Genomic DNA, 25832 nt, shown 5'->3' on the forward strand with positions numbered 1-25832 from the left:
GTTAAGAGAATATAAAATATACTTATTCATGTCACTGATGGAGTGCTAAGGTTTAGAGGGGCTGCACCAGAAGTTAAGGGTTATAGGAGGAAGGTATATAGTGTGTGCCACTAAGCTTGGAATGTGTTGAGTGCAGGGAAGCGATTACATGTGGCAGGCATTGATAAGGGGAGACGGGTGGAGATCTTAGAAACTAACAAATGTCTCTAAGGGAGAGAGGGTAATGTATAATGTTTACATTATGTCAGGATATGTTATTGTTAGCCATCAGGGATCCTCTGGGTGGAGAAGAGACACACACAGTCTGGTATCAATAACCATGACAGCCTTGAGTTGGGGAGGAGTGAGCACTTTGGGGTAGAGGTCAGGTTAGATGAAGTGAGGAAGAACAGATATCACTAAGGTTCTGTCTAGCAACAGAGATGCTTTAGCTGTTCAGTTGTGGAGGAGGAGACTCAGCCTAGGAGAAAGGGTTAAATATCAGTGCTTGTGTGAAATGTCGGTTTGTCTGAATCCAGCTGTATCGACCCTTTGGGAAGAATTAAACTTGGTTAAGCTTCTCTAGTGTCCGTGAGTTATTTACTCTGAAAATTAGAACCTAACAGTATCAAGTGTCCATCACATAAATATATGGCGCATCCACATAAATATAGTATATAAAATATGCTAATATACTGGTGTGAAGACATTTGGGCAGTGGTCAAAATAACTTAAGTAACAATACTTAAAAAAATATATTTAAAAAACAATACTTAAAAATACTACTTAAGTATTTTGGCGGGTATCTGTACATTACTATTTCTATTTTTGCAAAAGTGTACTTTTACTTCACTACATTCAGAAAGAAAATAATGCACTTTTTACTCCATACATTTACCCTGACACCCAAAAGTACTTGTTACATTTTGACAGGAAAGAGAACAACCCTACTGCATCTGATCTGGAAGACTCACTAAACACAAATGCTTCGTTTGCAAATTATGTCTGAGTGTTGGAGTGTGCCCCTGGCTATCTGTCAATAAAAAAATAAAAAATAAAACAATTTGTGCTGTCTGGTTTAATATAAGGAATTTTAAATGATTTATACTTTTACTCAAGTATGACAATTTACTATTTTTTCGACCACTGGATGTGGCTGGGGGTTATAGCATTTCTTTCACATGACTCATCAATTTAAACAAGTGTGTCTGAGTAAGCGTCATCTAATATTTATAACATATTTTTATCTGGACACTTTCTGTTTACCTGGAATTGTTCCTTATTGTAGGCTACTACCACTTTTAGTCTTAATCTTTACTACTCTAGTCACTGTTTAACACATGACCTCACATGTGAATCCTTAAAGAGATGGGTGGGGCTGGCTTAAGAGGTTATGTACAATGCTGAATGGGTGTAGACAAAGGAGAGCTCTCTAGTAGGTACCAAAAACCGTTCAAAGGCCCTTTTCTCAAGTGTATCAACTTCAAAGCAGAATTACTTTCCCATTATTCCTCAAAAATGCAGTGTATGATATACCATTTTGTAGCTCCGAGTCTCTACTTTTATTCAATGTAAAAAAAACACAATTTCAAATTTTGATACATAAGACCGAATCCTGGTGGTGAGTCACATATTGACGCCACGCACACGTTCAGATTCCTTCACACTCTTCACATACGCTGCTGCTACTCTCTGTTTATTATCTATGCATAGTAAATGTACCCCTACCTACATGTACATATTACCCATTACCCTCCTTACTGTTATTTTATTGTGTTACTATTTTTCCAAGAAATTTAGCACATTATTCTTACTTACTTTATTAAAACTCTGCATTGTTGGTTAAGGGCTCGTAAGTAAGCATTTCAAGGTAAGGTCTACACCCAGGGCGCCGTATGGGGGGGAAAAGTTAGAACGATTCTAAGGGCCTGTGACTGACAGAGGCCCTAAAAAATTATTAAAACATTAGGTAAATTTTTTTCAATATTAAATTATTAACCTATCATCATTAATAAAATATTTTATGTACTATTGTACAAAATATTTTATGTAATATTTTATGTACAATGTACTTGTCACACCCTAACCATAGAGAGCCTTTTTTATTCTCCATTTTGGTTAGGTCGGGGTGTGACTAGGGTGGGCAATCTAGGGTGTGTATTTCTTTGTTGGCCTGGTATGGTTCTCAATCAGAGGCAGCTGTTTAGCGTTGTCTCTGATTGGGGATCATATTTAGGCAGCCATTTCCCCACTGTGTTTTGTGGGATCTTGTTTATGTGTAGTTGGCTGTGAGCACTCCGTAGCTTCATGTGTTCGTTTATTGTTTTTTGAGAGTTTCATTTAATAAACACGTGGAACCCAGATCACGCTGCGCTTTGGTCCGAGTATGCTTCCAACGATGTTCGTGACAGAAGATCCCACCACAACAGGACCAAGCAGCGTGTCCAGGAGGAGCTGGGCTTGGGAGGAGACCAAGGAGGAGAAGACATCCTAGACTTGGGAGTAAATCTTGGCAGGAGACGAAAGCCTTCCTTGGCGGCAGACGCAAGGAGAGAAGGGAGGACAGCGACGACGCCGGGGTTCGCGGCCACATAGAAAACCCAAAAGACAGCCCAAATTGTTTTTTTTTGGGGGGGGGGGGGTCGGCGGAGCCGGGGAGTCAGCCAGTGACAACCTGGGAGGAGGTAGAGAGGTGGTCGGTCGACCCAAGGAGGGTACCAGAGCCTACCTGGGAGTCGATGGAACAGTGCGAGGAGGGATACCAGAGAATGGAGTTGGCTAGGAGTATGGGGCAATGCAGGCGTTTGGAGGAGCGTGTCACCAGTCCGTTGCAACTTGTGCCGGTCCCACGCATCAGGCCTCCAGTGCGCCTCCCCAGTCCAGTACGTCCTGTGTCCCCTCCTCGTACTCGCCCTGAAGTGTGTGTCCCCAGTCCGGTACGTCCTGTGTCTCCTCCTCGCACTCGCCCTGAAGTGCGTGTCCCCAGTCCGGTGCGTCTTGTGCCAGCTCCTCGCACTCGCCGTGCGAGGTGTGCCATCGTTCCTGTACAACCTGTGCCGGCTATACGCACCAGGTCTCCAGTGCACCTCCACAGCCCAGTACGTCTTGTGCCAGCTCCTCGCACTCGCCCTGAAGTGCGTGTCACCAGTCCTGTGCCGGCTCCACGCACCAGGCTTCCGGCGACGGTCCCCAGTCCGGAACCTTCTGCGACGGTCCACAGTCCGGAACCTCCTGCGACGGTCCACAGTCCGGAACCTCCTGCGACGGTCCACAGTCCGGAACCTCCTGCGACGGTCCACAGTCCGGAACCTCCTGCGACGGTCCACAGTCCGGAACCTCCTGCGACGGTCCACAGTCCGGAACCTCCTGCGACGGTCCACAGTCCGGAACCTCCTGCGACGGTCCACAGTCCGGAACCTCCTACGCGCCGGTGCCCAGTCCAGGCACGGCGCCCAGACCCGCTCCAGGGCAGGAGCCTCCCTCTGTGCCGGTGCCCAGGCACGGCGTCCAGTCCAGCTCCAAGGCCGGAGCCTTCCTCTGCGCTGATGCCCAGTCCAGGCACGGTGTCCAGTCCAGCTCCTAGGCCCGGAGCCTTCCTCTGCGCCGGTGCCCAGTCCAGGCACGACGTCCTGCTCCAGGGCCGGAGCCTTCCTCTGCGCCGATGCCCAGTCCAGGCACGGTGTCCAGTCCAGCTCCTAGGCCGGAGCCTTCCTCTGCTCCGGTGCCCAGTCCAGGCACGGCGACCAGCTCAGCTCCATGGCTGGAGCCTTCCTCGGCGCCGGTGCCCAGTCCGGGCACGGCGTTCTACCCGGCTCCATGGCCGGACCGTGGTCTCCGCGAGCGGAGTGGGTACTTCGCCCCGCACCGGAGCCGCCACCAGATGCCCACCCGGACCCTCCCCTATTGAGTCAGGTTTTGCGGCCGGAGTCCGCACCTTTGAGGGGGGGGGGTACTGTCATGCCCTGACCATAGAGAGCCTTTTATTCTCTGTTGGTTAGGTCGGGGTGTGACTAGGGTGGGTAATCTAGGTTGTTTTATTTCTATGTTGGCCAGGTATGGTTCCCAATCAGAGGCAGCTGTTTAGCGTTGTCTCTGATTGGGGATCATATTTAGACAGCCATTTCCCCACTGTGTTTTGTGGGATCTTGTTTATGTGTAGTTGCCTGTGAGCACTCCATAGCTTCACGTGTTCGTTTATTGTTTTTTGAGAGTTTCATTTAATAAACATGTGGAACTCAGATCACGCTGCGCTTTGGTCCGAGTATGCTTCCAACGACGTTCGTGACAGTACTAATAAAACTAACGGTTTCTTTTTCTTTTCTTGTTTTTGGCAAAAAGAAAACATCCAGAGAGCCTACAAGAGTTGCTGGCCTGCAAAGGTACAACTATTTAAAGCTTTGAATGGGTCGATTGGGTTCTGGAGGTGTGTAGTTACAGCAATTGCGCAGGGTTGGTGTGGCCTGTGGTGGTGGGGCCCAATGTGATATCTTTCATGGGGCCCAAAATCCCTGGCGGCGCCCCTGTTTACACTTGTTGTATTCTGCACATGTGACAAATAAAATTTGATTTCACTTGATTTATTTGGAGCAAGTGTCGATACTGATAGGATCGAATGAAAGGGAGCACTGCTCTCGGATTAGCTTTCTCCATTCAAATCTTTCCTTAACGTTCAAATTATTTCACCATACTGACGACAGATCAGCTCCTAGAGATATTACCACCTACGGCTGCAAATATTGAGGTGGCTTATTCTAATGCATACCAAAAATAGCACTAAATCACATCATTGCGCACATGTTAGGCTACACATCATTTGTATTTTTATTTATTATGGATCCCCAGCAGCTACTCTTCCTGGTGTCACATCCTGACCAATATGTTGTAATTCTAGTTTGTCTATTTCTAGGTTGGGGTTTATTGGGTTGACCTTCAATTGGAGGCAGCTGGTCCTCATTGCCTCTAATTGGAGGTCATATTTAGTAGGGGTTTTCTCATTGTTGTTTGTGGGTAATTGTCTTTTGAGTAGTGTGTTGTCCACTCTGCGTCACGGGTTGTTATTTTCCTATTTTCAAGTTATTAGTGTATTGCATTCAGTTTCACTTTTAATAAATATGTGGAACTACGAAAACGCTGCATCTTGGTCCGCTCCTTATAACAGCCATGACACCTGGGGTCTAGCAAAATTAAGGCAGTTATACCATTTTAAAAACATTACAATACATTCACAGATTTCACAACACACTGTGTGCCCTCAGGCCCCTACTCTACCACATATCTACAGTACTAAATCCATGTGTATGTGTGTGTATAGTGCGTATGTTATCGTGTGTGTGTATGCATGTGTTTGTGCTTATGTTTGTGTTGCTTCACAGTCTCCGCTGTTCCATAAGGTGTTTTTGAATCTGTTTTTTAAATCTAATTTAACTGCTTGCATCAGTTACTTGATGTGGAATAGAGTTCCATGTAGTCATGGCTCTATGTAGTACTGTGCACCTCCCATAGTCTGTTCTGAACTTGGGGACTGTGAAGAGACCTCTGGTGGCATGTCTTGTGGGTATGCATGGGTGTCTGAGTTGTGCGCCAATAGTTCAAGCAGACAGCTCGGTGCATTCAACATGTCAATACCTCTCATAAATACAAGTAGTAATGAAGTCAATCTCTCCTCCACTTTGAGCCAGAAGAGATTGACATCCAAGGGCCTGCTCTCTGTGTATATCCAAGGGCCTGCCGTGCTGCCCTGTTCTGAGCCAATTGCAATTTTCCTAAGTCCTTTTTTGTGGCACCTGACCACACGACTGAACAGTAGTCCAGGTGCGACAAAACTAGGGGCTGTAGGACCTGCCTTGTTGATAGTGCTGTTAAGAAGGCAGAGTAACGCTTTATTATGGACAGACTTCTCCCCATCTTAGCTACTGTTGTATCAACATGTTTTATTTAATCATCTTGGTTTTCATTTGAAGCATCTTTTTATACGTTGCCTGTAGAGCTGGGCCATATGGCCATAATAAATATCACGCTATTTAAAAAAAAATTAACGGTATGATGGTATTTTTTGTTTTTGAATAGTAAAAGTTCTACATTTGCTTTATGAGTGATCCTAGGGTGGCAACACATACATTCTAGGTGATTTCAATGAGTCTTTCTCCATTCTGATTGTTTTATACTGGTCAATTTAACTTCAACCCAAAATAACTTTCAGCATTTTCAACAATTTTGTAACACCCTGATTGGTTTCACCTGTCTTGTGCTTGTCTCCACCCCCCTCCAGGTGTCGCCCATTTTTCCCATTGTCCCATGTGCATTTATACTTGTGTTTTCTGTTTGTCTGCTGCCAGTTCGTCTTGTCTCGTCAAGCCTACCAGCGTGTTTTCCCATAATCCTGTTTCGCTCTAGCCCTTGTTTTTCCGGTTTTGACCACTCTGCCTGCCCTGACCCTGCCTGCTGTTCAGTACCTGTCTGACACTGCTCTGGATTACTGACCACTGCCTGCCCTGACCCCGAGCCAGCCTTCCGTTCTGTACCTTATTGACTCTGCCCTGGATTACGGACCTCTGCCTACCTTTGACCTGTCATTTGCCTGCTCCCTGTTTGGGTCAATAAACATCTGTGACTCTAGCTGTCTGCATCTGGGTCTTATCCTGAGCCGTGATACATTTCGGAATTTCCTACGCTCATTTGAGATCATTTCCACACTGCCACAAAGGGCTGCACGATATGGGGAAACAATCTAGGCCTTATTTTTAAACAAATGTTGCAGTTGCGAATTGACTTGCGATATAGAGCAAAAACTTGGATGAACTGTCTGAATCATGGAAATAGAATGATTAGTCAAATTCTATAGTTAGAATATAATAGTTGGCACTTTGAATACAGTGTTTGACATGACAACCAATGAAAATGCCAGGGAGGAGTTATTGTGACAGGGTACTAACCAAAGTGTTGACAAGTTTTCCTAGGGGACCCTATAATCTTTGTCTACGTAACAGGATGTATAAATGTGAAGCATCCGCTTGGTGTTTCCACTCACTACCAAATATGGTAGTGAGAGGAAGCCCAGTGGCCGGCAGTGGAAGAAGATGTAAGGAGATTGATTTTGACCGACATTCTGCAAGTTTTCTCATAGATTAAACATTTGATCTCAATACAGTTTTCTGTTCCCAAAACAAGAATCTGCTATGAACAGAGTGGACAAAGTTTTGTAGACTTTACACTTCGCCAAAGTTGTAAAAAATTAAGTGGTTTAGAAAAAGCGCAAATGCGAATTTAGTTATTGCACATGCGCACTTCACAGAGTAGGCGTTCTCCAACAGAAAAACATGCAGATACATGTTATAACGGGCCAATAGGACCTTGCTAGCTTGTGCTTGGCTCTGCCCACTTCCTTGTTTGTTCTGCCCACTATGACTCATTTGTTCCCATTGGAAACGGCAGGCTATGGTCTACCTTGGTTTAGTTATAGAATGTGGATACATTGAATGTTTTCTCTTAGCTACTTCATGTAGCTAACATAATATTCTTGCTTCACGTATCCCTCTTTGAGTTAGAAGATACTGTTGCACAAAAAACATGCAGATATACAGTACCAGTCAAAAGTTTGGACACACCTACTCATTCAAAGGATTTTCTTTATTTTTTACTATTTTCTACATTGTAGAATAATAGTGAAGATATCAAAACTATGAAATATGAGGCATGTAGTAACCAAAACAAGTGTTAAACAAATCAAAATATATTTTATATTTGAAATTCTTCAAAGTAGCCACCCTTTGTCTTGATGACAGCTTTGCACGCTTGGCATTCTCTCAACCAGCTTCACCTGGAATGCTTTACCAACAGTCTTGAAGGAGTCATCCAAAACCAGCAATCCTAAACCATCTCAATTGGGTTGAGGTCGGGTGATTGTGGAGGCCAGGTCATCTGATGCAGCACTCCATCACTCTCCTTCTTGGTCAATTAGCCCTTACACAGCCTGGAGGTGTGTTTTGGGTCATTGTCCTGTTGAAAAACAAATGATAGTCCCACTAAGCCCAAACCAGATGGGATGGCGTATCGCTGCATAACGCTGTGGTAGCCATGCTGGTTAAGTGTGCCTTGAATTCTAAATAAATCACAGACAGTGTCACCAGAAAAGCACCCCCACACATCACACCTCCTACTCCATGCTTTACGGTGGGACCCACACATGCGGAAATCAGCCATTCACCTACTCTGCATCTCACAAAGACACAGCGGTGTCTCAAATTTGACACGGCGGTGTCTCAAATTTGGACTCATCAGCCCAAAGGACAGATTTCCACCAGTCTAATGTCCATTGCTCGTGTTTCTTGGCCCAAGCAAGTCTCTTCTTCTTATTGTTGTCCTTTAGTAGTGGTTTCTTTGCAGCAATTCAACCATGAAGGCCTGATTCACACAGTCTCCTCTGAACAGTTGATGCTGAGATGTGTTTGTTACTTGAACACTGTGAAGCATTTATTTGGGCTGCAATTTCTGATGCAGGTAACTCTAATGAACTTATCCTCTGCAGTAGAGGTAACTCTGGGTCTTCCTTTCTGGTGGCGGTCCTCATTAGAGCCAGTTTCATCATAGAGCTTGATGCTTTATGCGACTGCACATGAAGAAACTTTCAAAGTTCTTGAAATCCGGATTGACTGACATTCATGTCGTAAAGTAATGATGAACTGTCATTTCTCAGCCATAATATGGACTTGGTCTTTTACCAAATAGGGCTATCTTCTGAATACCACCCCTAACTTGTCACAACAAAATTGATTGGCTCAAATTCATTAAGAAGAAAATAAATTCCACAAATGAACTTTTAACAAGGCACACCTGTTAATTGAAATGCATTCCAGGTGACTACCTCATGACTACCAAAATGTATGTAGTTCTGTCCATGAGCTGTTCTTGTCTATTAATGTTCTGGACTATGTCATGTTTTATGTTGTGTGGACCCCAGGAAGAGTAGCTATTGCAACAGCTAATGGGGATCCTAATAAAATACAAAAAAAGCTGGTTGAGGGTTAACCAGCATGGCTACCACAGCATTCTGCAGCGATACACCATCCCATCTGGTTTGGGCTTAGTGGGACTATTATTTGTTTTTCAACAGGACAATGACCCAAAACACACCTCCAGGCTGTAAGAGCTATTTGACCAATGAGGAGAGTGATGGAGTGCTGCATCAGATCACCCGACCTCAACCCAATTGAGATGGTTTCGGATGAGTTGGACCGCAGAGTTAAGGAAAAGCAGCCAACAAGTGCTCAGCGTATGTGGGAACTCCTTCAAGACTGTTGGAAAAGCATTCCAGGTGACTACCTCATGAAGCTGGTTGAGAGAATGCCAAGAGTGTGCAAAGCTGTCATCAAGGCAAAGGGTGGCTACTTTGAAGAATTTTGATTTGTTTAACACTTTTTTGGTTTTTACATGATTCCATATGTGTTATTTCATAGTTTTGATGTCGGTGCGGTGCTTGGCGGTCGTCGTCGCCGGCCTACTAGCTGCCACCGATCCCATTTTCCTTTTCATTTAGTTCTGTCTGGTTTTACACACCTGTGTCTTGTTTTTCTGATTTCGGTGGGTTTATATTTCCCCGCTGCAGGTTAGGCTGTGTGCAGGATTATTTTGCTGTTGGCTACATGTAAGGGGTGCGTGCCTGCACCACGGGCGTTGTTTGTCTTTTGTACGGTATGTGTTTACCGTGGACATATTTGCTTGTGGATAACGGAGTTGAGATTTCTCCCCTGTGTGTGTTGTTGTGCTTTCGGGACCGTCAAAATAAACTGTTGATTTTCCTGGAACCCTTCTGCTCTCCTGCTCCTGATTCCACACACCTCCCTCCATCGAGAGGCTTTGTTACACTGATGATAGAGCTAAATGTAGAATAATCGGAAATGTGTAGGTTTGACTATGCTCTTCAAGAGGTGATGATATTAAAACCAAATAGTTATAACATTTATTTAACAATCTCTTGAAAATGGCCCCCCAGCAGCCAAATTGAATGCTCTACACCGTATTATGATGTTTTATTGATAACGACCAATAGTTAGTGAGCGTGATTTGTAATTTTATACTGTTGAATAATAACTGCCATGGAACTTTCCACATTTTCTAATTGTAGCACTGGGGAAGCACATTCTAAGACTGATTATGCCACACAGCTCACTCCAACTACTAACCTAACCCACTATACTGCAATGTACCAGACCTTGCTTAAAATATTATTATTGTTAACAATTATTATGAAGTATTTCAATTACGTTCACACACATTTCTAAGTAGGTATTTGGAAAACATTTACTTTAAAAAACAAGTAGTTGAATAATGGAATGTATTTGACAATACATTGGAAAGCATTGGCAAGTATTTGAAAATACATTTGGAAAGTGTTAGGGTTTGGCCAGGGTAGGCTGTCAATGTAAATAAGAATTAGTTCTTAACTAAGGACAGACGTTCCGCAAGCGGAACGCCTCTCCAATATCCATTGGTAGAGCGTGGCGCGAAATACAAATACCTCAAAAATGCTATAACTTCAATTTCTCAAACATATGACTATTTTAAAGACAAGACTCTCGTTAATCTAACCACATTGTCCGATTTCAAAAAGGCTTTACAGCGAAAGCAAAACATTAGATTATGTCAGGAGAGTACCCTGCCAAAAATAATCACACAGCCATTTTCAAAGCAAGCATATATGTCACAAAAACCAAAACCACAGCTAAATGCAGCACTAACCTTTGATGATCTTCATCAGATGACAACCCTAGGACATTATGTTATAGAATACATGCATGTTTTGTTCAATCAAGTTCATATTTATATCAAAAAACAGCTTTTTACATTAGCATGTGATGTTCAGAACTAGCATACCCACCTAAAACTTCCGGTGAATTGACTAAATTACTCATGATAAACGTTCACAAAATACATAATTATTTTAAGAATTATAGATACAGAACTCCTTTATGCAATCGCGGTGTCAGATTTTAAAATAGCTTTTCGGCGAAAGCACATTTTGCAATATTCTGAGTACATAGCCCGGCCATCACGGCCAGCTATTTTGACACCCACCAAGTTTGGGACAACCTAAACTCAGAATTACTATTAGAAAAATTGGATTACCTTTGCTGTTCTTCGTCAGAATGCACTCCCAGGACTTCTACTTCAACAACAAATGCTGTTTTGGTTCCAAATAATCCATAGTTATATTCAAATAGCTCCGTTTTGTTCGTGCGTTCAGGTCACTATCCGAAGGGTGACGCGCGAGCGCATTTCATGACAAAAAAATTCAAAATATTCCATTACCGTACTTCGAAGCATGTCAAACGCTGTTTAAAATCAATTTTTATGCTATTTTTCTCGTAAAATAGCGATAATATTCCAACCGTCCGATGTTGTATTCATTCAAAGGCTGAAATAAAAAAAAATGGAATTCTCGTGAACGCGCCTCTCAGTCTCACTGTCCCCAGGCTGACCACTCACAAATTCTCCTGCTGTTCTTCGCCCAGAGACAGCAGACACCCCATTCCACTTTCTGGCGACTTCTGAGAGCCAATGGAAGCCTTATAAAATGTCACGTTACAGCACAGATGCTGTATTTTCGATAGAGATGCAACAGAAGGACAACAAATTGTCAGACAGGGCACTTCCTGTATGGAATCTTCTCAGGTTTTGGCCTGCCATATGAGTTCTGTTATACTCACAGACACCATTCAAACAGTTTTAGAAACTTTAGAGTGTTTTCTATCCAAATCTACTAATTATATGCATATTTTAGTTTCTGGGCAGGAGTAGTAATCAGATTAAATCGGGTACGTTTTCTATCCGGCCGTGAAAATACTGCCCCCTACCCCAAACAGGTTTTAACTGACTTGCCTAGTTAAATAACGGTAAAAAAAGAGGGATTTAGTAAAATGACAAGTGGTCCAGAACAGGGCAGCACGGCTAGCCCTTAAACATACACATAGAGCTAACATGAGTAATATGCGATATCTGATGGCTCAAAGTAGAGAAGAGACAGACTTCATCACTACTTGTGATGACATGTTGAATGCACTGAGCTGTCTGTTTAAACTACTAGCACACCCATGCATACCCCACAAGGCATGCCACCAGAGGGCTCTTCACAGTCCCCAAGTCAAGAACAGACTATGGCAGGTGCACAGTATCACACAGAGTCATGGCTACATGGAACTCAATTCCACATCAAGTAACTCACGCAAGCAGTAAAATCAGATTTAAAAAACAGATACAAATACACCCTATGGAACAGCGAGGACTGTGAAGGGACACACACACATAACATACAGTGCATTTGGAAAGGATTCAGACCCCTTCATATTTCCAACATTTTGTTACGTCACAAACTTATTCTAAAATTGATCAAATATTTTTTTCACATCAAACTACACACAATACTCCATAGTCACAAAAACTGAAATATCACATTTACATAAGTATTCTGACCCTTTACTCAGTACTTTGTCCCTTTACTCAGTACTTTGTTGAAGCACCTTTGGCAGCGAATACAGCCTCAAGTCTCCTTGGGTATGATGCAACAAGCTTGGCACACCTGTATTTGGGGAGTTTCTCTCATTCTTCTCTGCAGATCCTCTCAAGCTCTGTCAGGTTGGATGGGGACCGTCACTGCACAACTATTCTCAGGTCTCACCAGAGACGTTCGATCGGGTTCAAGTCCGGGCTCTGGCTGGGCCACTCAAGGACATTCAGAGACTTGTCTCGAAGCCACTCCTGCATTGTCTTGGCTGTGTGCTTAGGGTTGTTGTCCTGTTGGAAGGTGAACCTTCGCCCCAGTCTGAGGTCCTGAGCGCGCTGGAGCAGGTTTTCATCAAGGATCTCATTACTTCTCCATACATCTTTCCCTTGATTCTGACTAGTCTCCCAGTCCCTGCCGCTGAAAAACATCCCAACAGCATGATGCTGCACCACCATGCTTCAATGTAGGGATGGTATTGGCCTGGTGATGTGTGGTGCCTGGTTTCCTCCAGATGTGACGCTTGGCATTCAGGCCAAAGAGTTTAATCTTGGTTTCATCAGACCAGAGAATCTTGTTTCTCATGGTCTGGGAGTCATTTGCCTTTTACTAAAGAGTGGTTTCCGGCTGGTCACTCTACCATAAAGGACTGATTGGGGGAGTGCTGCAGAAATGGTTGTCCTTCTGGAAGGCTCTCCCATCTTCACAGAGGAACTCTGGAGCACTGTCAGAGTGACCATCGGTTTCTTGGTCATCTCCCTGACCAAGGCCTTTCTCCCCCAACTGCTCAGTTTGGTCGGGCGGCCAGCTCTAGGAAGAGTCTTGGTGGTTCCAAACTTCTTCAGAATGATCGAGGCCACTGTTTTCTTGGAGACCTTCAATGCTGCAGAAAGGTTTTGGTACCCTTCCCCAGATCTGTGTGAATATTTTCCAAATGCACTGTACACACACGTACACCTGGATTGTGTGATTTAGTAGAGTAGTGATCTGAGGGCACATACTTAATGTATTGTGAAATCTGTTGTAAAATGTATTTTAAAGTAAAAAATATATAATATAATGTACTGTACACAGTTGAAGTCGGATGTTTACATACACTTAAGTTGGAGTCATTAAAACTCGTTTTTCAACCCCTCTACAAATGTCTTGTTAGAAAACTAAAGCTTTGGCAAGTCGGTTAGGACATCTACTTTGTGCATGATACAAGTAATTTTTCCAACAATTGTTTACAGACAGATTATTTCACTTATAATTCACTGTATTACAATTCCAGTGGGTCAGAAGTTTACATACAGTAAGTTGACTGTGCCTTTAAACAGCTTGGAAAATTCCAGAAAATGATGTCATGGCTTTAAAAGCTTCTGATAGGCTAATTGACATCATTTGAGTCAATTGGAGGTGTGCCTGTGCATGTATTTCAAGGCCTACCTTCAAACTTTACTTGACATCATGGGAAAATCAAAAGAAATCAGCCATGGCCTCAGAAAATAAATTGTAGACCTCCACAAGTCTGGTTCATCCTTGGGAGCAATTTCCAAACGCCTTATGGTACCACGTTCATCTGTACAAACAATAATACGCAAGTATAAACACCAAGGGACCACGCAGCCATCATACCGCTCAGGAAGGAGACGCGTTCTGTCTCCTAGAGATGAACGTACTATGGTGCGAAAAGTGCAAATCAATCCCAGAACAACAGCAAAGGACCTTGTGAAGATGCTGTAGGAAACAGGTACAAGTATCCTATATCCACAGTAAAAACGAGTCCTATATCAACATTACCTGAAAGGCCGCTCAGCAAGGAAGAAGCCACTGCTTCAAAACCTCCATAAAAAGTCAGACCACGGTTTGCAACTGCACATGGGGAAAAAGATCGTACTTTTTGGAGAAATGTCCTCTGGTCTGATGAAACAAAAATAGAACTGTTTGGCCATAATGACCATCAGGAAAAAGGGGGAGGCTTGCAAGCCAAATAACACCATGCCAACCATGAAGCACGGGGTGGCAGCATCATGTTGTGGGGGTGCTTTGCTGCAGGAGGGACTGGTGCACTTCACAAAATGGATGGTATCATGAGGGAGGAAAATTACGTGGATATATGGAAGCAACATCTTACGACATCAGTCAGGAAGTTAAAGCTTGGTCGCAAATGGGTCAACCAAATGGACAATGACCCCAAGCATACTTCCAAAGTTGTGGCAAAATGGCTTAAGGACAACAAAGGCAAGGTATTGGAGTGGCCATCACAAAGCCCTGACCTCAACCCTATAGAAAATGTGTGGGCAAAACTGAAAAAGCGTGTGCGAACAAGGAGGCCTGCAAACCTGACTCAGTTACACCAACTTATTGTGTACATTCTGTCAGGAGGAATGGGCCACAATTCACCCAACTTATTGTGGGAAGCTTGTGGAAGGCTACCCGAAACGTTTGACCCAAGTTAAACAATTTAAAGGCAACACTACCAAATACTAATTGAGTGTATGTAAACTTCTGACCCACTGGGAATGTGATGAAAGAAATAAAAGCTGAAATAAATAATGTTCTCTACTATTATTCTGACATTTCACATTCTTAAAATAAAGTGGTGATCCTAACTGACCTAAAAAAGGGAATTTTACTAGGAATAAATGTCAGGAATTGTGAAAAACTGAGTTTAAATGTATTTGGCTAAGGTGTATGCAGCTAATGGGGATCCATAATAAATACAAATACTAAAATATTTTTGAAAATACAAAAATACACAGAAAATAAGTATTTAAAATAAAATTCTTAAATATGCATGTATTTAAATTAGGTCTGTCAAACGATAAAGACATTTAACATTTAATCACAGGATTTGGTGTGATAAATCACGAATAATCGCAAATTCAAAATTTGCTCAAATTGAGTTGTAATTTATGATTTTTTTATACAAGAATATTGACGTCTTGATTTTGTCCAAAGTAGCGGTTATCAAAATCAGGTAAATCGATAAAGCACACTTTCTTTAAACTCAATGAAAACTTGTTTTGACATCGCATTGTTGTTTTTAACTGTATAGATTATGTATTTTGGATGTTTTCAGTATATTTTGAACGCTTCAGCTAGATTTATTATTATTTATTATTTATTTTATTAGAATTTAGATGGAATGCAACTTGTGCTACAGAAACACACAATGTGAAGAACTTAATTCCCAGGTTTTTACGTACAAGCCTTCCCTGCATCCGTCGATGAGGGCCAGGAAGAGGGGCTTGTTGTGGGGGATGGTCTGCAGGATGTTCCCGTTGTTGGTGACGTAGCCAATGGCCCACTGGCCCAGTCGTGTGCAGCTTTGTCTGAAGATGTAGCTAAAATGAGAGATGGGAAACAGGGAGGTCAGACAAATCAAACATTAAAACAGTAATATTGTCACTGTCGGATGGAAACCTTGTATCTCCAAAAAGGCAATTTTTTAAGAACTGAAAAAAATAGACTTTATTATTTCAACAAAAAGTTCATAATTTGACAACATTCTTGGTCAGATATTCACACGTCACAAAAACATTGCTGTTTAACCAACTAAAAAAAATCTATGTTAAATTGGAATTAAACATTTTGAGCACATTATACGTGGTGATGTGATGTGATTTTATTATCATTGATTAGAACGGGCCGCATCTGAACCAGTGAACGCATCGCCATTTTTGCATTAATTCTCCATTAATTGACAAGCATGAAAGATTATTTTATATGTGTATTAATCTTTTATGAGTGTAGAAAAGAAGGTAAACACATTGTCTAAATTAAACCCAGCGTGTCTGCTTACTTTACCCTGCTCTTTCGCTCATTCTCCCAATGGACTACAGCATACCGGTGGTGCACACATAGCCTAATTAGTCTCTTCTTGGCACAGGATTAATTAAATCTATCGACTGATCTGTTTGTGTGTGCACAAACAGAATAAAACAGCTTTGAATTATGTTATGGATGTATTGTAATGTTTTTAAAATTGTATATCTGCCTTAATTTTGCCGGACCCCAGGAAGAGCAACAGCTAATGGGGATCCATAATAAATACAAATGAGTGGATTCGGCTACTTCAGCCACACCCGTTGCTGGCAGGGGTAAAATATCAAACATACAGCCATGCAATCTCTATAGACAAACATTGGCAGTAGAATGGCCTTACTGAAGAGCTCAGTGACTTTCAATGTGGCACCGTCATAGGATGCCGCTTTTCCAACAAGTCAGTTCGTCAAATTTCTGCCTTGCTAGAGCTGCCCCGGTCAACTGTAAGTGCTGTTACTTTGAAGTGGAAACTAGGAGAAACAACGGCTCAACCGCGAAGTGGTAGGACACACAAGCTCACAGAACGTAACGCATAAAAATTGTCTGTCCTCGGTTGTAACACTCACTACTGAGTTCCAAACTGCCTCTGGAAGCAATGTCAGTACAATAACTGTTCACAGGGAGCTTCGTGAAATGGGTTTCCTTGGCCGAGTAGCCGCACACAAGCCTAAGATCACCATGAGCAATGTCAAGCATCGGCTGGAGTGGTGTAAAGCTCACCGCCTTTGGACTCTGGAGCAGTGGAAATGCGTTCTCGACACAGGCCACCATCCCTGTTGAACACTTTCAACACCTTGTAGAGTCCATTCCCTGGCCAATAGAGGCTGTTCTGATGGCAACAACGGAGTGCAACTCAATATTAGGAAGGTGTTTCTAATGTGTAATATCTTCAGTGTACAGTATATACATAGTTTTTGTTAAAATTGCTTAACCTGTTATGGCTAGGGGGCAGTATATTCACAGCCGGATAAAAAACGTACCCGATTTAATCTGATTATTACTCCTGCCCAGAAACTAGAATATGCATATAATTATTAGCTTTGGATAGAAAACACTCCAAAGTTTCTAAAACTGTTTGAATGGTGTCTGTGAGTATAACAGAACTCATTTGGCAGGCCAAAACCTGAGAAGATTCCATGCAGGAAGTGGCCTGTCTGACAATTTCTTGCCCTTCTTGATTATCTCTATCCATTACAGAGGATCTCTGCTGTTACGTGACACTTCCTACGGCTCCCATGGGCTCTCAGAAGGCGGCAAAAAGCTGAATCGTGGCTTTGCAGGCTCTGGTTGAAAAAAAGTAGCGCGTTTGGGTAGTAGCTGGTTACAGTACTGTGAGACTCAGGCTCGTGCCCGCGTCGACAGAATGCTTTGTTTTCTTTCGTCTGTTTACCTAAACGCAGATTCCCGGTCGGAATATTATCGCTTTTTTACGAGAAAAATGGCATAAAAATTGATTTAAACAGCGGTTGACATGCTTCAAAGTACGGTAATGGAATATTTAGAAATCTTTTGTCACGAATTGCGCCATGCTCGCGACCCTGATTTACCATTTCGGATAGTGTCTTGGAACGCACGAACAAAACGCCGCTATTTGGATATAACGATGGATTATTTTGGACCAAACCAACATTTGTTATTGAAGTAGCAGTCCTGGGAGTGCATTCTGACGAAGACAACAAAGGTAATCAAACTTTTGTAATAGTAAATCGGAGTTTGATCAGGGCTAAACTTGGTCGGTGTCTAAATGGCTAGCCGTGATGGCTGGGCTATCTACTGAGAATATTGCAAAATGTGCTTTCACGAAAGGCTATTTTAAAATCGGACATATCGAGTGCATAGAGGAGTTCTGTATCTATAATTCTTAAAATAATTGTTATGTTTTTTGTGAACGTTTATCGTGAGTAATGTAGTAAATTCACCGGATGTTTGCGGGGATGTTTGCGGGGGGTATGCTAGTTCTGAACGTCACATGCTAATGTAAAAAAGCTGTTTTTTGATATAAATATGAACTTGATTGAACAAAACATGCATGCATTGTATAACATAATGTCCTAGGGTTGTCATCTGATGAAGATCATCAAAGGTTAGTGCTGCATTTAGCTGTGGTTTTGTTTTTTGTGACATTATATGCTAGCTTGAAAAATGGGTGTCTGATTATTTCTGGCTGGGTACTCTGCTGACATAATGTAATGTTTTGCTTTCGCTGTAAAGCCTTTTTGAAATCGGACAGTGTGGTTAGATTAACGAGAGTCTTGTCTTTAAAATGCTGTAAAATAGTCATATGTTTGAAAAATGGAAGTTTTCGGATTTTAGAGGAGTTTGTATTTCGCGCCACGCCCATCATTGGATATTGGAGCAGGTGTTCCGCTAGCGGAACGTCTAGATGTAAGATTAAGCTCAGTAAATTTGGGAATTATGGATGGACAGCAATATTAAAACATTGTCTCTGTTTTTTAAAGCAGGTTTAAGTCAGAATGGAGACTGGAACATTCAGAAACACTCAACACCTCCTGGAAAGCCATTCTGGTGTCTTTTGCATTACAATTTGGGTAATAGTCCTGTTGAAAAATAAAACTCTATCCTAGGGTTAGATTTTCAGAAGACTGGGGTGGGTTTTCCTGTAACTTTTTACCTTCCCAGTAAAGCAATAAAAAACCATCAAGCATCCCAGAAAAGTGCTAAAAATAGCCCACGTTAACATATGTATCTTAAGAAAGTTCATGAAATCAATAATTTTCTAGTAACAGATTACGTTCATATTCTCTCATATAATCTCTGAAACTCATTTAGATAATACCTTTTATGATACAGTGGTAGCAATACATGGTTATAAGATCTACCGAAAAGACAGAAATGCCAAAGGTGAAGGTGTGGCCATTTATATTCAGAACCACTTTCCTGTAAAGCTTAGAGAGGATCTCATGTTAAATACTGTTGAAGTAATACGGCTACAGGTTCATCTGTCCCACCTAAAGCCCATTCTGGTGGGAAGCTGTCACACCCTGAACTGTTTCACCTGTCTTTGTGCTCCAGATGTCGCCCATCTTCCCCATGTATTTATACCTGTGTTCTCTGTTTGTCTGTTGACTCTAACCTGGTTAACCTGTTATGGCTAGGGGGCAGTATTTTCACGGCCGGATAAAAAACGTACCCAATTTAATCTGATTATTACTCCTGCCCAGAAACTAGAATATCCATATAATTATTAGCTTTGGACAGAAAACACTCCAAAGTTTCTAAAACTGTTTGAATGGTGTCTGTGAGTATAACAGAACTCATTTGGCAGGCCAAAACCTGAGAAGATTCCATGCAGGAAGTGGCCTGTCTGACAATTTCTTGCCCTTCTTGATTATCTCTATCCATTACAGAGGATCTCTGCTGTTACGTGACACTTCCTACGGCTCCCATGGGCTCTCAGAAGGCGGCAAAAAGCTGAATCGTGGCTTTGCAGGCTCTGGTTGAAAAAAAGTAGCGCGTTTGGGTAGTAGCTGGTTACAGTACTGTGAGACTCAGGCTCGTGCCCGCGTCGACAGAATGCTTTGTTTTCTTTCGTCTGTTTACCTAAACGCAGATTCCCGGTCGGAATATTATCGCTTTTTTACGAGAAAAATGGCATAAAAATTGATTTAAACAGCGGTTGACATGCTTCAAAGTACGGTAATGGAATATTTAGAAATCTTTTGTCACGAATTGCGCCATGCTCGCGACCCTGATTTACCATTTCGGATAGTGTCTTGGAACGCACGAACAAAACGCCGCTATTTGGATATAACGATGGATTATTTTGGACCAAACCAACATTTGTTATTGAAGTAGCAGTCCTGGGAGTGCATTCTGACGAAGACAACAAAGGTAATCAAACTTTTGTAATAGTAAATCGGAGTTTGATCAGGGCTAAACTTGGTCGGTGTCTAAATGGCTAGCCGTGATGGCTGGGCTATCTACTGAGAATATTGCAAAATGTGCTTTCACGAAAGGCTATTTTAAAATCGGACATATCGAGTGCATAGAGGAGTTCTGTATCTATAATTCTTAAAATAATTGTTATGTTTTTTGTGAACGTTTATCGTGAGTAATGTAGTAAATTCACCGGATGTTTGCGGGGATGTTTGCGGGGGGTATGCTAGTTCTGAACGTCACATGCTAATGTAAAAAAGCTGTTTTTTGATATAAATATGAACTTGATTGAACAAAACATGCATGCATTGTATAACATAATGTCCTAGGGTTGTCATCTGATGAAGATCATCAAAGGTTAGTGCTGCATTTAGCTGTGGTTTTGTTTTTTGTGACATTATATGCTAGCTTGAAAAATGGGTGTCTGATTATTTCTGGCTGGGTACTCTGCTGACATAATCTAATGTTTTGCTTTCGCTGTAAAGCCTTTTTGAAATCGGACAGTGTGGTTAGATTAACGAGAGTCTTGTCTTTAAAATGCTGTAAAATAGTCATATGTTTGAAAAATGGAAGTTTTCGGATTTTAGAGGAGTTTGTATTTCGCGCCACGCCCATCATTGGATATTGGAGCAGGTGTTCCGCTAGCGGAACGTCTAGATGTAAGATTAAGCTCAGTAAATTTGGGAATTATGGATGGACAGCAATATTAAAACATTGTCTCTGTTTTTTAAAGCAGGTTTAAGTCAGAATGGAGACTGGAACATTCAGAAACACTCAACACCTCCTGGAAAGCCATTCTGGTGTCTTTTGCATTACAATTTGGGTAATAGTCCTGTTGAAAAATAAAACTCTATCCTAGGGTTAGATTTTCAGAAGACTGGGGTGGGTTTTCCTGTAACTTTTTACCTTCCCAGTAAAGCAATAAAAAACCATCAAGCATCCCAGAAAAGTGCTAAAAATAGCCCACGTTAACATATGTATCTTAAGAAAGTTCATGAAATCAATAATTTTCTAGTAACAGATTACGTTCATATTCTCTCATATAATCTCTGAAACTCATTTAGATAATACCTTTTATGATACAGTGGTAGCAATACATGGTTATAAGATCTACCGAAAAGACAGAAATGCCAAAGGTGAAGGTGTGGCCATTTATATTCAGAACCACTTTCCTGTAAAGCTTAGAGAGGATCTCATGTTAAATACTGTTGAAGTAATACGGCTACAGGTTCATCTGTCCCACCTAAAGCCCATTCTGGTGGGAAGCTGTCACACCCTGAACTGTTTCACCTGTCTTTGTGCTCCAGATGTCGCCCATCTTCCCCATGTATTTATACCTGTGTTCTCTGTTTGTCTGTTGACTCTAACCTGGTTAACCTGTTATGGCTAGGGGGCAGTATTTTCACGGCCGGATAAAAAACGTACCCAATTTAATCTGATTATTACTCCTGCCCAGAAACTAGAATATCCATATAATTATTAGCTTTGGACAGAAAACACTCCAAAGTTTCTAAAACTGTTTGAATGGTGTCTGTGAGTATAACAGAACTCATTTGGCAGGCCAAAACCTGAGAAGATTCCATGCAGGAAGTGGCCTGTCTGACAATTTCTTGCCCTTCTTGATTATCTCTATCCATTACAGAGGATCTCTGCTGTTACGTGACACTTCCTACGGCTCCCATGGGCTCTCAGAAGGCGGCAAAAAGCTGAATCGTGGCTTTGCAGGCTCTGGTTGAAAAAAAGTAGCGCGTTTGGGTAGTAGCTGGTTACAGTACTGTGAGACTCAGGCTCGTGCCCGCGTCGACAGAATGCTTTGTTTTCTTTCGTCTGTTTACCTAAACGCAGATTCCCGGTCGGAATATTATCGCTTTTTTACGAGAAAAATGGCATAAAAATTGATTTAAACAGCGGTTGACATGCTTCAAAGTACGGTAATGGAATATTTAGAAATCTTTTGTCACGAATTGCGCCATGCTCGCGACCCTGATTTACCATTTCGGATAGTGTCTTGGAACGCACGAACAAAACGCCGCTATTTGGATATAACGATGGATTATTTTGGACCAAACCAACATTTGTTATTGAAGTAGCAGTCCTGGGAGTGCATTCTGACGAAGACAACAAAGGTAATCAAACTTTTGTAATAGTAAATCGGAGTTTGATCAGGGCTAAACTTGGTCGGTGTCTAAATGGCTAGCCGTGATGGCTGGGCTATCTACTGAGAATATTGCAAAATGTGCTTTCACGAAAGGCTATTTTAAAATCGGACATATCGAGTGCATAGAGGAGTTCTGTATCTATAATTCTTAAAATAATTGTTATGTTTTTTGTGAACGTTTATCGTGAGTAATGTAGTAAATTCACCGGATGTTTGCGGGGATGTTTGCGGGGGGTATGCTAGTTCTGAACGTCACATGCTAATGTAAAAAAGCTGTTTTTTGATATAAATATGAACTTGATTGAACAAAACATGCATGCATTGTATAACATAATGTCCTAGGGTTGTCATCTGATGAAGATCATCAAAGGTTAGTGCTGCATTTAGCTGTGGTTTTGTTTTTTGTGACATTATATGCTAGCTTGAAAAATGGGTGTCTGATTATTTCTGGCTGGGTACTCTGCTGACATAATCTAATGTTTTGCTTTCGCTGTAAAGCCTTTTTGAAATCGGACAGTGTGGTTAGATTAACGAGAGTCTTGTCTTTAAAATGCTGTAAAATAGTCATATGTTTGAAAAATGGAAGTTTTCGGATTTTAGAGGAGTTTGTATTTCGCGCCACGCCCATCATTGGATATTGGAGCAGGTGTTCCGCTAGCGGAACGTCTAGATGTAAGATTAAGCTCAGTAAATTTGGGAATTATGGATGGACAGCAATATTAAAACATTGTCTCTGTTTTTTAAAGCAGGTTTAAGTCAGAATGGAGACTGGAACATTCAGAAACACTCAACACCTCCTGGAAAGCCATTCTGGTGTCTTTTGCATTACAATTTGGGTAATAGTCCTGTTGAAAAATAAAACTCTATCCTAGGGTTAGATTTTCAGAAGACTGGGGTGGGTTTTCCTGTAACTTTTTACCTTCCCAGTAAAGCAATAAAAAACCATCAAGCATCCCAGAAAAGTGCTAAAAATAGCCCACGTTAACATATGTATCTTAAGAAAGTTCATGAAATCAATAATTTTCTAGTAACAGATTACGTTCATATTCTCTCATATAATCTCTGAAACTCATTTAGATAATACCTTTTATGATACAGTGGTAGCAATACATGGTTATAAGATCTACCGAAAAGACAGAAATGCCAAAGGTGAAGGTGTGGCCATTTATATTCAGAACCACTTTCCTGTAAAGCTTAGAGAGGATCTCATGTTAAATACTGTTGAAGTAATACGGCTACAGGTTCATCTGTCCCACCTAAAGCCCATTCTGGTGGGAAGCTGTCACACCCTGAACTGTTTCACCTGTCTTTGTGCTCCAGATGTCGCCCATCTTCCCCATGTATTTATACCTGTGTTCTCTGTTTGTCTGTTGACTCTAACCTGGTTAACCTGTTATGGCTAGGGGGCAGTATTTTCACGGCCGGATAAAAAACGTACCCAATTTAATCTGATTATTACTCCTGCCCAGAAACTAGAATATCCATATAATTATTAGCTTTGGACAGAAAACACTCCAAAGTTTCTAAAACTGTTTGAATGGTGTCTGTGAGTATAACATAACTCATTTGGCAGGCCAAAACCTGAGAAGATTCTGTACAGGAAGTACCCTGTCTGACCATTTCTTGGCCTTCTTGATTATCTCTATCCAATACAGGGGATCTCTGCTGTTACGTGACACTTCCTACGGCTCCCATGGGCTCTCAAAAGGCGGCAAAAAGCTGAATGATATCGAGGCACGTGCGCGTGACCCTTATTTACACTTCGGATAGTGTCTTGAACGCACGAACAAAACGCCGCTATTTGGATATAACTATGGATTATTTTGAACCAAACCAACATTTGTTATTGAAGTAGCAGTCCTGGGAGTGCATTCTGACGAAGAACACCAAAGGTAATCAAACTTTTCTAATAGTAAATCGGAGTTTGGTCAGGGCTAAACTTGGTGGGTGTCTAAATAGCTAGCCGTGATAGCTGGGCTATCTACTCAGAATATTGCAAAATGTGCTTTCACCGAAAAGCTATTTTAAAATCGGACACCTCGATTGCACAAAGGATTTCTGTATCTATAATTCTTAAAATAATTGTTATGTTTTTTGTGAATGTTTATCGTGAGTAATTTATTAAATTCACCGGAGGTTTGCGGGGGGTATGCTAGTTCTGAACGTCACATGCTAATGTAAAAAGCTGGTTTTTGATATAAATATGAACTTGATTGAACAAAACATGCATGTATTGTATAACATAATGTCCTAGGTGTGTCATCTGATGAAGATCATCAAAGGTTAGTGCTGCATTTAGCTGTGGTTTTGTTTTTTGTGACATTATATGCTAGCTTGAAAAATGGGTGTCTGATTATTTCTGGCTGGGTATTCTGCTGACATAATCTAATGTTTTGTTTTCGCTGTAAAGCCTTTTTGAAATCGGACAGTGTGGTTAGATAAAGGAGAGTCTTGTCTTTAAAATGCTGTAAAATAGTCATATGTTTGAAAAATGGAAGTTTTTGTATTTTTGAGGAATTTGTAATTCGCGCCACGCCTATCATTGGATATTGGAGCAGGTGTTCTGCTAGCGGAACGTCTAGATGTAAGAGGTTAATGAACTTCTGCCTATCCTCGACCTGCCTGTCGCCTGCCCCTTGTATTGTAATAAATATCAGAGGCTCGAACAATCTGCCTCCTGTGTCTGCATCTGGGTCTCACCCTGTGTTGTTATAGTACGAACTGGCCATGACTGACCCAGCAGCCTCGGACCGGCTCCGCAACGCTGTCTCCCTGCAGGGAGCCACCATTGATAAACATGAGGAGCTACTTCAGAGCCTTATGGAAGGTAAGACCACTGGTTCTATCCTGGTTTGGAGCTTGTTCTGCCACTCACATTGCCTTAAGGAGGCGCAGCCTGCCCCGGGACGTCCTCCTGCAGGCTCTGGTAAATCCTCGGATTTCTCCGCCATTCCCGCAGAATACCAGGACCTCCTGGAGGTGTTCAACAAGGCTCGCGTCACCTCCCTCCCTTGCTCACCGTCCCAACGATTGTGCTATTGATCTCCTCCCGGCCACAACACCGCCTCGTGGGCGGCTATATTCCCTGTCTGGCCCTGAAACCAATGCCATGGTGGAGTACATTGAGGACTCTGGCTGCTGGGAGCATTCATCCTTCTTCTTCCCCTGCGAGCGCAGGGTTCTTCTTTGTGGAAAAAAGGACAAGACCCTGCGTCCATGTATCAACTACCGGGGCCTCAATGATATCACGGTGAAGAATCACTACCCTCTATCACTCCTCTCCTCGGCTTTCAAACCTCTCCAGGGGGCAACCATGTTTTCGAAATGGGACCTTCGGAATGCCTACCACCTAGTTCGAATACGCCTTTCAACACAGTTAGTGAACACTATGAGTACCTGGTCATGCCGTTTGGACCTACCAACACTCCCGCAGTGTTCCAGGCTCTGGTCAACGATGTGCTCCGTGACATGTTGAATAGATCAAGATTGCTCTGA

The 25832-nt window shown here is 42.0% G+C and overlaps 1 protein-coding gene across 1 annotated transcript in view; it reads right to left on the reverse strand.

The window, feature by feature from the left end:
* cblb (Cbl proto-oncogene B, E3 ubiquitin protein ligase) overlaps nt 1-25832 on the reverse strand; it is a 221533-nt gene that overhangs the window by 90339 nt on the left and 105362 nt on the right. The window contains exon 7 of the mRNA XM_082974368.1: nt 15664-15801. Coding sequence (XP_082830494.1) covers nt 15664-15801 — 138 coding nt within the window. The remainder of the gene's footprint in view (nt 1-15663; nt 15802-25832) is intronic.

This window comes from Salmo salar, chromosome 04 (assembly GCF_965601325.2).
Source record: "Salmo salar chromosome 04, fSalSal1, whole genome shotgun sequence".
NCBI classification, from domain to species: domain Eukaryota; kingdom Metazoa; phylum Chordata; class Actinopteri; order Salmoniformes; family Salmonidae; genus Salmo; species Salmo salar.